The sequence below is a fragment of the Populus alba genome, chromosome 18 (assembly GCF_005239225.2).
Source record: "Populus alba chromosome 18, ASM523922v2, whole genome shotgun sequence".
NCBI classification, from domain to species: domain Eukaryota; kingdom Viridiplantae; phylum Streptophyta; class Magnoliopsida; order Malpighiales; family Salicaceae; genus Populus; species Populus alba.
The window spans coordinates 7,245,653-7,259,154 of record NC_133301.1 but is presented as its reverse complement, the minus strand read 5'-3'; the positions used below and the strand labels follow the sequence as shown (position 1 = coordinate 7,259,154).

General features: G+C 31.0%; 1 protein-coding gene across 1 annotated transcript; it reads right to left on the bottom strand.

Annotated features, from left to right (window-relative positions):
- Nucleotides 1–7,081: 7,081 nt before the first annotated feature.
- Nucleotides 7,082–8,000, bottom strand: LOC118062462 (glutaredoxin-C6). Its single transcript, XM_035076223.2, has one exon. It carries the CDS (start codon nt 7,842–7,844, stop codon nt 7,383–7,385), a length of 462 nt encoding a protein of 153 aa, XP_034932114.1. The 5' UTR covers nt 7,845–8,000; the 3' UTR covers nt 7,082–7,382.
- Between the last annotated feature and the right edge of the window lie 5,502 nt (nt 8,001–13,502).

Below are 13,502 nucleotides of genomic sequence, written 5' to 3'. Positions count from 1 at the left end.
TTTTGCTATTTGACATTCTTCTACAGGTGAGCATCCTCATTCATATGAATGCGCACAATGTCAAGGTAGGGTACTAGGCATGCAAGAAACTTTCCCATCCTCGTATGCTTGTTGATACAAATAATATCCAAATACCAAACCCGCCCCCTATATAACTTTGTGAAATAGAAGAAGCTCTTGAATTATCTAATTATTAAAAGGATAGAATAAATCCTATAATGAAACAAAAGATTCTATTTTTATGTGAAAAAGGCTCGTATCAAATTTTTGATGATTCCATCATACATGATTGAGTTGTGAAAACTTTTGGATAGGTATCCTACATCTGAACTAAATTCTTTCTGGTTAAAGAATCTATTTCTAGTTGTTCTGGAACAATTAAGAGATTTGCTAGAAGAAATACGGAGTTTTGCTTCTGGCGGCAACATGCTATAGGGTGGTGGTCCCGCTTACGGGGTCAAATTAATACGTTTTAAGAATAAATTTTTGAATATCAATCTCATCGATCTCATAAGTATCATACCAAATCCTATCAATCGAATCACTTTTTCAAGAAAACACGAGACATCTAAGTCATACAAGTAAAGAGATTTATTCATTGATAAGAAAAAGAAAAAACATGAACGATGATTGGATTGATGATAAAATCAAATCTTTGGTCGTGAACAATGATTCGATTGATGATAAAGAAACATAATTCTTGGTTCAGTTCTACACCTTAACAAAAAAAAAAGAGGAATCCACACGAGGAGGGGCTCGCGCCTGATTAGCTAGTTGGTGAGACAAAAGCTTACTAAGGCGATGATCAATAACTAGTCTAAGAGGATGATCAACCATACTGGAACTGAGACACAACTCAGACGCCTATGGGAGGCAGCAATGGGGAAATTGTTTTCGGTATAGAACACTCATGTCGAAAAAGGATTTGAACCTTTTTTTTTTTTTTAAAAAAAAAGGGTATTTCACCGATTCCTATCCAATGTTGAATCGATAACCTACATATAAAGTAAACCGTTGTTCCTTGGTAACTTAGTGGTAGAGCGGTTGGCTGTTAATTGACTGGTCGTAGGTTCGAATCCTACTTGGAGAGATTTAATTCATTCCAAATTCTTTAATTCAAAATGAAAGGGTTCGCTTTGACCATTAAGAGTAGTCTTTCCTTGTGCTCCTTTTTCTATTGCATTATATCTCATTATATCAAATTCTGTTTTGCGATATTTGAGAATCACCATCAATACCTTGAACCCATTCTAAAGAAGTTTTTCTTGGTCGGGTCAATAGAGTCATGAAAAAAAAAAATTTGATTTTTTTGTCTTTTATATCAAATCACATAATAATGGATATCGTTATTCCAAGAGTTTGATCTTTCTTTGATATCTTTTTTTTTTATAAAGCAAATCAACTTGAATTCTTGAATAATCGACATCATTTATGTTTCTATTGTAACAAAAAATTCCCTTTTTTTATGTGGAAAAGGCCTGTATAAAGAATTATGATTTTACATATAGACAATAGCACGAACAACAGCGATTTCGCTCTAAGAGAAAATTCTAATGATCTTAGTGTAACTAAAAAATACAAGCATTTATGGGTTCAATGTGAAATTTGTTATGGATTAAATTATAAGAAATTTTTTAAATAGAAAATGAATATTTGTGAACAATGTGGATATCATTTGAAAATGAGTAGTTCAATTACATGAATATTAATAACTCAGTCAAAATACAATTATCTTTAAGAACAAATGTTTGTTATGCTTAATATTTTAAATTTGATTTGTATTTGTCTTAATTTTGCCCTTTATTCAAGCATTTTTTTCTTCATGAAATTGCCTGAAGCCTACGCGATTCAAATCAAGATGTCCCCAGTATCCTATGTCAAATTACAAAAAGAAAATAAAGACGCCCCTTATCTCAAGTTTTGGATCGAGCTTATCTATTGACACGAATAGTTCATGGGAGAAAATCAAGTGATTCTGTAGAATTTGACCCACTTTCTGATTATGCGAAGGGTATGAAATAAATTAGATTGGTTTTTCGATGAAAATAACTATGTGAAATCTTCAGTTTTTTTCACTTTCGCTACCCCTTACAACGTATTCTCCATGACTTTCTAAAGGCTGTTCAAGGAGGCTGTGGTCAATCAATTCATTCAGCTATAAGAGCTACTCTCTTTAGGCTGCCTTGCCCATTAGCAATACAGTCTAGCTCTATTTACCTCTTTCTAGGACGATGAAGGTATGTTGAGACTCTCCTCCAACGATGCTGTTGTGAATGCTTTTTGGACTATTGACACTAGTTCCCAGCACTTCTGGTAGAAGATAGACTGAAAACCGTCCGGCTAATACAAGCACAAGGTTCCTTCCATTAAATAACCTGGCAAGGCCTCCCAGCATTAATATGTCCTCTCAAGGTAGGTTACCCACCTTTTTCTCAATGTATACAAGTTCATCCACATGTGATGTCTTTTATACAGATCACTCTAAACACAAACCAAGGAACCTGCCCCCTGTGACATTAAAAGAAACAAAAAGAGAGAGAAGAAATGCACATGGTTTCTTGTTTTGGGCAGCAAGTCAGATGCATAGAAAAGAGAAAAATACCTACCGCCATACACGTAATGTAAAGAGAAATAAGCATAAATACCGACAGCTTGTACATAATTAACTAAGAAAGAGGCAGTACATATTGAATTAACAAAGATAATAGAACAACCTAAAGAAATGCAGGAAACAATTGCATGTGGTGTAAGCCTCCCTGCCTTTCTCACAAATCAAGCTTCATCTATATATTGAACCAGGGATCTAAAGGCAAGAACCCAATCATCCCTTCACCATGTTATCCTCGCACAAACTCAAAGTAGACTACTTTTAAGGCTCATACGTGTGCATTTACTTCAAACTCAAATGAGAAAATGGGTAGTAATGAAGGCATAACTTTTCTCAACATAACAAGCAAGGAACAAAAACTTATGGCATGTCTACCCTTCACATACCTCTTACCAGAACCAAAAAGAGAAAGCAAAGTTCCATGGCCATTCTAGGAAAATTGACTTTAAACCATAGAAAAGTTAGCCAGGTTGAAAACAAGTAAAACTAAAATGACAGCTTAGTATTATACTTGCACTACAATTAACGGCTTTGCAGACTCTTGTTTCTAGAGTGTCACTAGGCTTCTCCTTCCTGTTGCTTCCTTTTCCTTTTGTTCTGCCCTCTCCTATGGTGGTGGTGGCTGCTAGGGCTTCAAAGATAGGGTTTCTTGGCTAAGTCATCTCTTCTAGGTAGGGTTTTGGTGTTGTTTTATGGGAGAAAAAGGAGGGTTCTAGGGTTCATGAGCTGGAGGGACCTCAACTCTTTATTCTTTGGAGGGGATCAACACCATTGGTGGCAGCTAAGGGTGTCCTTTTGTTTGGTTTTGAGAGTCGTTGACACAGTAGGGTACTGTTATGTTTTTATTGCTTTTGGTAAGTATATATGGTTGGTTGGGTTTGGGTTTTGTTGTATCTTGTGGAGAGTCTTGGGGGGGAAAGGAGACGGTTAGATCTAAATTGGAGGATTAGGACCGTTGATTGGTAGGATAAACATGGAAAACCAATTAGGCTTGAAAGATTGCTGTAGAGCCTTGCATGCTCTCGGGTTTAAACTTGAATAGGAGTGGGAGAAGATGAATAGAAGACATTGAAACAGTGCCATTTTCATACCCTCTCAAATGAACGACAGGTCATTCGGGATTCGGCAAAAAATCCAGGTTGTGAACAACACGTCATTTCTTAGCCCTCTAAATTAAGGTTACCTTCAACGACAAGTCATCTGAGTTTAGGGTTGAATGAACAACTTGACATCCGATAAGCCATACATCATGTCATCCAAGAGGGTACAAATTAGGGTTTCGATTACAGCCTCTTTTTAATTTTGATTCTTGATTTTTGAAATCTTGCAATTGAGCTCTAAATTGGCACCATTCTTTAGAATCTTTGCATTTTCACCATCGATTTTCTTCAATTAAACCCCTGAACTTACATGTGCCTTATATAATGGTCATAAGTTTCTTATTTGCTTATTTTGGCCTTTAATTGAGCCTTCAAACTTTCAATTCTTTTAATTTCATCCATGATTAAGGATGTGTTTAGAAATACAGCGTTGAACAACGTTTCTGAAAAATTTTGAATTTGTTTTATTTATTTTACTTCAAATTAACTTTTTTTTGTGCTTTTGAATCATTTTTATATACTGATACCAAAAATAAATCTTTAAAAAAATTATTTTAATACATTTCTAAGCAAAAAACGGATTGAAAAGTAACCTCTACTATACTCTCAAACAAACTCTAAGTTAGTCAAGCTCCTTCACTTTCAATGCCTATTACACTTTGATCCTTGGACTATTAATTCTTATAATTTTATCCAAATTGACTCCCAAACTTGATTTTTTTTAGTCAAGTTCCTGATTGGATTAGATCAATTAAGCCATTCAAAGTTTCAATCTCTTTCAATTAAGTCCTTGATTGATAGAATTGGACTCCTAAACTTTTCCACCTTGTCCATTTTAATCCTTAATTTTCTAATTTATGCAATTTTGACTAGTTTCAATTAATTTTCTTTAGCCAAACCCTAAATTATCTATCATCATGGTATTCTAACCAACTATGAATAAATACATGTTTGTTTGTAACCCAAAATATTTTTGAATTTTTTCTGGATTTCTTTTTTTTACATAAAGTATTTTCTTGAAAAAATAAGAAAACATTTGCAACCTAAAATTAGGTTATGACATATCTGTCATTTGTTTTTTTTCTTTTTTTAAAAAAAGGCCCACCCCTTATAAAAAACAAAAAAAAAATATTGGGCAAGGCACGTGTGCCTCCCTGAACATGCCTAATTGTTTTTTAATTCTATTATTTAGTGTGAGCTTTTTTTTTTATTGAATTTTATCATTTTATATTAGATTGATAGTAAATTAATTTTTATATTTTTTATCATATAATAAAATTTTAAAAAAATGCTTCAACCTAGTAGGGTTCATAACTTGGGTTATAATTAAGTTTAGTGAATTGACTAAATATTAATCAAAGAGCTGAGCCGAGATTTTCAAAGTTTAAACTATTATACTAAGTTTAATAATAATGCCAAAAAATTATAACAATCTAGATATCAATTTTTTATGTTCTAAAAAATTTAGATCCAAGCCACAACGAAAATGCAAGAGTTAAACTAATAATAATTATTTGGAATCAAATAAAAATACATAAAAAGTTTTTGTTGATTAGGATTTTTTTTGTAATTTTTTAACTAATAAAAGTGGTGTAAAATACATTAATTTACTATAGAATACATAGGTAATTTTTTTCCTTAGATATTTTCCCTCCTATTTTTATAGAGCCTCCATAACATGTTTGCTAAAAGAGTAATTTGTCTAGAATAGATGTACATTAAACTATTATTTAAATGGATGGTTTTATATTTTATAATTCAATTTTGATATGATAATTTTATTTAAATCTAGTATTACTATATAAAGTGATATTATTTGGATTAATGAAATTGTTTTGTTCTTAACGAAATATTATATAAACAAGAGCATCATTATGGCCCAAGAATTTTGTTTAAAAATAGAGATGAAGAGTGAACATATATATTTTATTCAGCAAGATGTTTAAAAGGTGGTGTTCTATATGTGGTCAGCCATGATGAGTCATGACAACCACCTTGCATATCAGATGATAATTAATAGATATCAACGCTTTATCTTGTCGATTACTTGACTAGTAAAAAAATTAAAAAACTATTTATTAGGTTTTAAATATTTATATGAATATTTATTATTTTATTATTACTAATTATTTAATAAAAATTCTCATCTCAAAATGTCTCCTAGCGCGCGTGGTGACAAATATCGAATGACCCTTTAATTTGCTTTTAAATATTAAGGTGAACCTTCTTTCTTTGATTCCCAAAAATGTACTCTAGATGGACGCCATCTAAATAACAAAATAGTAAGGGTATATATTTCATTAAAATAATATAGATGGGTCAGATTTGGATTTATAATGGTGATCAATCTGATTTCTGATATTTAATAAATTATAAATTAGATCCATTTAATTTTTTTTATCCCCTGCTATCTACGTTATTTGACTTTTAACAGATTAAACAAAAAATAATGCAAAAGGGCTGTTTTATTAAAACTTTGCTCATTCTATTTCGTATTTATCCAGTTAAGCCACAGCTAAGTTTAACTCTTCAAGAACAGATCGCTGCCAAGTCATCTCAAAAAGCAGGGATTGAAAACCTCTTTAATTTACTTGTAGATGTTCATATTGCCACGTTTTGCTTACTGCAAATGAAGCAAGTAATGTACATGGGGATCATCCATACAAATACAACTCCTTCTTGGTAGTCTAATTAAGGCATGCATGACTAAGCACCACCTTTTTACTCTCTTTTAAATTCCAGTTAAGAAGGAAAGGGAAAAAGGAGAAGTCATGGTTTCCACCATTCGTGCTGTTTCTTTCCACAATCTCGAATCTTGTTTCTTTTAGTTGTTTTCGTAGCAATTTGAAGGTCAAATTGAGTTGTTCGTGTATGCTTTTTTTATTTTAATTATTATTAATGTAGTTCTGAATTAATTTTTGCATAACTTAACTAATTTTACGAACTCTAAAATTAATTATCATATAAATTTTTAATAATTCTAAAATTTATAAAATACAAATTAATAATTTTAAAAAAACCAAATCTTACAAGTTGTTATATATACTTGTGTAAGAAGGAGTTTGGTCCAGAACTAAATGTCACAAGATTTCGGCTTGCATGCTTTTGGAAAGCAATAATTGAAAAGAATTTTGCCAGAATATCCAACAGAACCCACTCCCTCTGGTCTCTGCTCTTACGTCATTTTCATCAACAACTCCCAAACCCATCTTTCCTTAACCCCAAAGATCAATTTGATTCACTTTAACCAAGAAAATCCCAAAACGAAAAAGAAATTGAACGGTTCTGATTATTATTCAATAACTGAAAGGGGTTCCATGCATTGATTGTTCTTTTAAATGCTAATAATTAAAATAAATCAACTCAGCTGAAATCTTGAAAACCTGCGAGTATATGTACTGACCCTTTCATCAATCAAATATTACACCCTACTTCTTCTCACTGCTACTGCATGCAGTGCATCTACAACCCAATAATAATCAGACAACCTTACTCTAATTCCAATTTAAGACAAAAATAAAAATAAAATACTAACCTTAAACTGAGAGCCGACTTTCTTGAGTTGTACTATACTAATATAGTAGAACACCTTAAATAATTAAACAGAGCTATAAATTATTTCTCTCAAGTAATCTAATGACCTAAATTCATAATTTGATTACCCTTGTATATTATTATGATAATATGATATGATTATTATTACCATACCCAGAAGAGAAAGCCAAGACACCAAGTTCAACAAGCTTAGGCACAAGATGTCCACTCAGGTGAAGAGCAACAAGAGACTCAAGGCCACCAACACAGGTGCCACCAATGAAGACAGCAGGGGCAATAGAGGAGGTGGAGGAGGAGCCGTCTTCAGCCGCGGGAGGGAGGGCATAGATCTCGTGGTCGTCTAATTCGATGACAGTAGGGTGAACACCAATGGTGGCAAGGAGTTTCTTCATGACATGACACATGCAACAAGAAGATCGAGAGAAAATGATAACTGGGTGCTCAGATATAAGCCGTTGCATTCTTGTCTCCGTGGATTCTGCTTCGTCGATGGATAAAGAAGAGGACGAGGAGGAGTTCGGTGGGGAACTGAGGTCGAGAAGATCGACGTCATCAGAGCAACGTCGTCGTAGTCCTTGCATCGCCAGGGGGGAGAATTGAAGTGTTTGTGTTTTAGAGAGTGAGAGGGAGAGAGAGAGACTTGATGTCACCGGGGGGAGCAGGTGGGAGTTTAGAGAGGGAGGAGTTTTTATATTTATAAATTAAGGGGAAGGGGAAGGGGAAGGGTGGTTGCTTACATCACAAAGTACTGTGAGTATTTTTATCTCTCTTTCTTTCTTCCTCTGGGATCAATGCTTGTTGGAGTTTTTGTTACTTTTCCAGCCCACGCGCCGATGGTGCTTGATTTATGCTAGATAGATAGCCCCAATTCGCGGGCCGCACCTCAAATGTTTTGAAACATTTAAAAATATTCATACTGCAAAAAAAACTTTTTAACAGTCAAGAAGTTAATTTTAAAATGTTTTTGACTTTGATTTATTAGATTTTATATTAAATTATGTGGTATCTATTTTAACATTAATTAATTGACTAGCAATTTTAAAAACAAGTTACATCATTAATAAAAATATGATTTAATTTTTTTTAAAATCAAAACAATAATTATATATATATATAATATATATATATATTAAAACAACGATATATTAAATCGACCTGGATTTTATAACTTAATCCTTCAAATTCAAGTTCTATATTATAGACTCCAACATGTTTAATAATTTTTTAAGCTACTTTTTATTTAATTATATATTGATAAAAAAATTTACTTGCAAAATCGAGTAAAAACATATTGGATCGACCCGAATTTTATGACTTAACTCGTCAAATTCAAGATATGGATCATAAACTCCAACTAAGTTTAATAGTCTTTTAAATTATTATTTATTTAATTATATATTGATAAAAAATTTTATAACTTAATCCTTCAAATCCAAGTTCTATATTATAGACTCCAACATGTTTAATAATTTTTTAAGCTACTTTTTATTTAATTATATATTGATAAAAAAATTTGCTTGCAAAATCGAGTAAAAACATATTGGATCGACCCGAATTTTATGACTTAACTCGTCAAATTCAAGATATGGATCATAAACTCCAACTAAGTTTAATAGTCTTTTAAATTATTATTTATTTAATTATATATATTGATAAAAAAAATTGCTCGCAAAACTGAGCAATAACTCAATACCAAGATATTTATTTAAAGATGCAATAACCTCATAGGAAACAAAGCAAAATAAATCATAAAGCTAATTTTCAATCAATTCAAGTTAACTCATCAACCTCGCAATCTGAATCATAGACTCCACTAGGTTTAATAATTTTTTAAAAATAATTTTTATTTAATTATACTATAAAAAAACACGCTTACAAAATTAAGCACAAACCTAATATTAGAATGTTTGTTTAAGACCATAATAACACAATAGAAACCAAACCGAAAAAAATTATGAAACTAGATTTTCAATCAACCTACCTATCAAAGTCGCAATTTAACTTCACCAAAATTAATAACTTTGTTTTTTTGAAAATTTTTTTATTTAATTATACAACAAAAAATAGACACTTGTAAAATTGAGCATCTATCATATATCGGGATGTGTTGTTTAAGATTCTGATAAACTTATAAAAAAAAAATCTATAAAAGCCCAATTTAAAATCAACCAAATGTTGGAGGATGCAATTGGAAAAAAAAGTTAGTAAAAAAAATCAATAAAAACCCAATGTTAAAGAATAAATTAAAAAAAAATCTAGGCACGCAGGCCTAGTTGACCCAACACTTTTAAGCTTTAAAAAAAGCGCATTCATAATGCTTGGTACAACTCACGTGCTTGGCCCTTCTTTTATTTATCTTTATTTTTTAATAGCTCTATAACATGCCATGTGCTTTTTTTTTTTTTTTCAAAAAACAAAAAATAAACAGGGAAAGTGTCATTGGTTATTCTAGATTCCAACAATAACATGAGGTGAGAAAGGTGAACAATCAACTCCAAAGGGTAAAAAACCTATTTTCACCTACCTTTTCAACCAAAAATACTAAAAAAAAATCCTAAGAATCATAAAAAAACAATTTCTGATATTGAACTAACATTTAATTAGTTAAAACACAAAATCAATCTAAATTCAAAACAATTCCTGAGGTCTGATGTATTTTTTTCGACAAGATTACTTTTTTTTTTTTTACAAGATAAAGAAAAACAAAGGACCATAATGAATTTTCTATCATCATATGGAACTCATTGATCCAAAACACGATGAGTTTCACTGTTGAAAAGTGATTGTTTGTCAACTTCTATCTTTTGTCGTAATTCGACAACTCTTTATCTCTCCTCTCTCAAACTCAGGGAATCAAATATGAAAAAAATTAAAGTTTTGGATCAAAATATTTAATATACAAACTCAAGGAACCAAAAAATAAACCAAAGGAAAAATGAGGCAAAATGCATTGTCACAAATATTTTTTTCTTTGTTTCAATTTTGGTCCTCTCCTTTTTATTTTTTTTCCAAACAATAAAATTAAACATTTTTTCATTAATCAAGCATCAACCCAATTAAAAAATGTTTTTTGAGATCGAGGTAATCACATAAAAAGTAAATCAAAATAAACTATCAACCTCAAATCCTAATCAACACAATATTGAAGGAATAAATTGAAAAGAAAAAACATTCAATGGCCAGAGAAATAAAAGAAAAATGACCAAAATTGACAACATATTTAAAAAAGAAAACAAAAGGCTTGCCATTTTTTTTTTTTTAGAAAATGTTTCTATCAAAATATTTTTATTGGAATATTGAGAGAAAAAATTCTAGATATGTTTTAATAAAACATCTTCTGTTTTTTTTTTTCAAATCAAACTTAAATAAAATAAATATCAAACCAACTTAAATCATATTTGAACTTCACATTACAAATTGTTATATACAATCACTAATTCTTCACTAAAAACATTGTTAAAATATAGCTTGTATATTAAATAATTAAAGAGAATTTTATTCCACATTAAAAACGTAAAAGGTTTTGTTGTACCTTATAATATTAGGAACACCAAATTAATATATTTGGATGTTGGAGTCTGATTTAGAAGGAAAGCCAAAATATATATATATATATATATATATATATATATATCAGGAAATTTTACTCTCCTATGTAACTTATATCCATTCTCCCCTGTAATATCTCCTGTATTGATTTACCTTACAAATATAAGTAAGATTCTATTTCAATTTACATATATTCTTGCAATATTTATATTTTTGCATATTTAAGTTTGTTTTGTGTTTGATTAAGGATCCTGACATTGTTAGTCTTATCTTATTTATTCGTATAAGAAATTCGTTTACATTTGTTATTATCTTTCTATTTGGTATCAAAGCCTGTTTTGAAAAAAATCACGGGTTAGGAAATCAGGGATGGAATTAGAATATCTTTTAATGTAAACAATGTCAAAATAAAAAATGTTTAAAGTAGCTTGCCATCGGGTAAAAATCTATTTTAAAGCAAGATTTTAGATATCTTTTTGTAAAAACCCAAACCGAAATTTGACCCCAAAAATATTACTTGTTACAAATGTAACCAGAAAGGACACACATCTCGTTTCTTCAAAGTCAATACCAAACTTCATGAGCTCTAAATAGATGAAGACATCATCAACCAAATACAAAACCTATATATTGAAGCCACATATACTAACCCTTTTCCTTCATATATTTTTTAGGAAGAATTTCAAATTGATGAAATAGCAAACACCAGTGATACTTCAGATACCTCTACAAAATCCAAACAAATTAACTTCTAAACCCAAGACCAAGAGTTTATTCTTGAGGCCATTAAAAGACTTGATGATCACTGTCACACCCGACATTGCGGCGGCCTTAGAGATTAGTATTTTTGGAAAGAACATATTTCTGGCATCCTATTCTTTGATGGTGAATTATCTTGTTTAAGGAGTAGCCACCTAGTATTATGGTCACTAGGAACCCTGATTGGCCAACATAGATTTTATAGTACGAGACTGGTTACGTAAAAGGAAAGATATTATCACCCCTTAAACGTTCTGCCTAAGGTAGGCTGCATTGCTGGTTTTGTCATAAATTGCTAACATTTTATTGGTTTACGCTATGATGGTTTGCATGTAATATTCTTGACTTTGACGCCAGTGAATATTCAACTACGGATACATCTAACTCTGGCGTTGGTAAATATTACGTAGCTATAAAAACAAAATAAATTTAAATCGGTATTTTTTATTCATGACTCTGACGCCAGTGAATAAAAAAATAAATTTATTTTTACGCACACATAATTTTTTTTCTAGCTAAATAAAAATAAAATACAATGAATAAAAATAATATAAATTTAAACCGGTATTTTTATTCCTGACTCTGACGTTAGTGAATAAACCAATAAATTTATATTATTTTTATTAATGCATACATATTTTTTATTTTTTTTATTTTTTCTACTTTTTATTTTTGTATTTTTGTATTTTTTTTATTCCCATATGGGCTGGGCTCCAATTTCAGAGCCACTATTGTTATTGCTTGAGAAGGAACGAACAAAAAAAAAAAAAAAACAACAGGAGCATACACAGCGAAGAAGGAGCAGAGGAGAGGAGGTAGTGTCGGCCAAGCAGAGCTTCGCCATCATCTCCATCGCCTCTAACAGAGTAGGTATGCGATTTCTTCCTCTTGCACTGTTTCAGTTAATTGGCATTTACACTATGCAAGTGAATTATTGCGTGTAATATTACTAACGCACACGTGTTGCTACACTGTGAAAGTGAATTAAAATTCACCTGCACAGTGTAAATGCCAATTAACTGAAACAGTGCAAGACGAAGAAATCATGTACTTGCTCTATTAGAGGTGATGGAGACGATGGTGAAGCTCTGGCTGGCCGATACTACCTCATCTCCTTTGCTCCTTCTTCTTTGTGTATGCAATTGTGCCCTCAATTAACCCCAAACTTTGCTATTTCTTCAATTAAATCCCTGATTTCATTAATTAAATTAAATCCAAGTCCAATTAAGTTCCAAACTTATTAACTCTCCAATTAAACCCTTTAATTTGATTAATTAAATTAATTCCAAGCTCAATTAAGTTTCAATACTTATCAATTCTCCAATTAAGCCCTTGATTTAATTAATTAAACTAGTCAAGAGTTTGATTAAATCTTTAAACTTCCATTCATGTTGCCCTTAACCCAAATTTTAATTCATTCTTCATTTATTTTATTTTACTTGTTTTACATCATTTTTAGTAAATAAAATAATTAAAATAAAAAGGTCAAAAATTGAGTTATGACAATCTCCAACTCCAAAAAACCTATCTAGATAAGTTGAAAGATTTCAACCAACTAGAGCACTCTCCATCTAACCTTCCAAACTGCTCTATATTATCTTATACCAGTACCAATACCTTTGACCTCACCAAGATCCTTAACAAGAAGAAATTCAAAACCACAGCCACAATCCCAGAACTACATTATGAGATTAATACCCTTAAACCGAGTTACAAACCCTAAAACAAGCCCAACAGAAAGATTTTGCCATACTACAACATCTTCTGTCCAAAATTGAGAGTCAGTCTGACACTGAGTTTGAACCAAAATATCACATCATTGAGTCACATGTATTACCTCATACACTAACAAATCTTAAGCATATATCAGATGATTTCTTGAATTTGTTAACCCAAATATCTTTTAAAACATATTTGATTAAAATTACGCT

What these genes read in the sequence shown, in the direction of transcription:
- LOC118062462 (XM_035076223.2), bottom strand. Translation starts at nt 7,844, where the DNA reads ATGCAAGGACTACGACGACGTTGCTCTGATGACGTCGATCTTCTCGAC.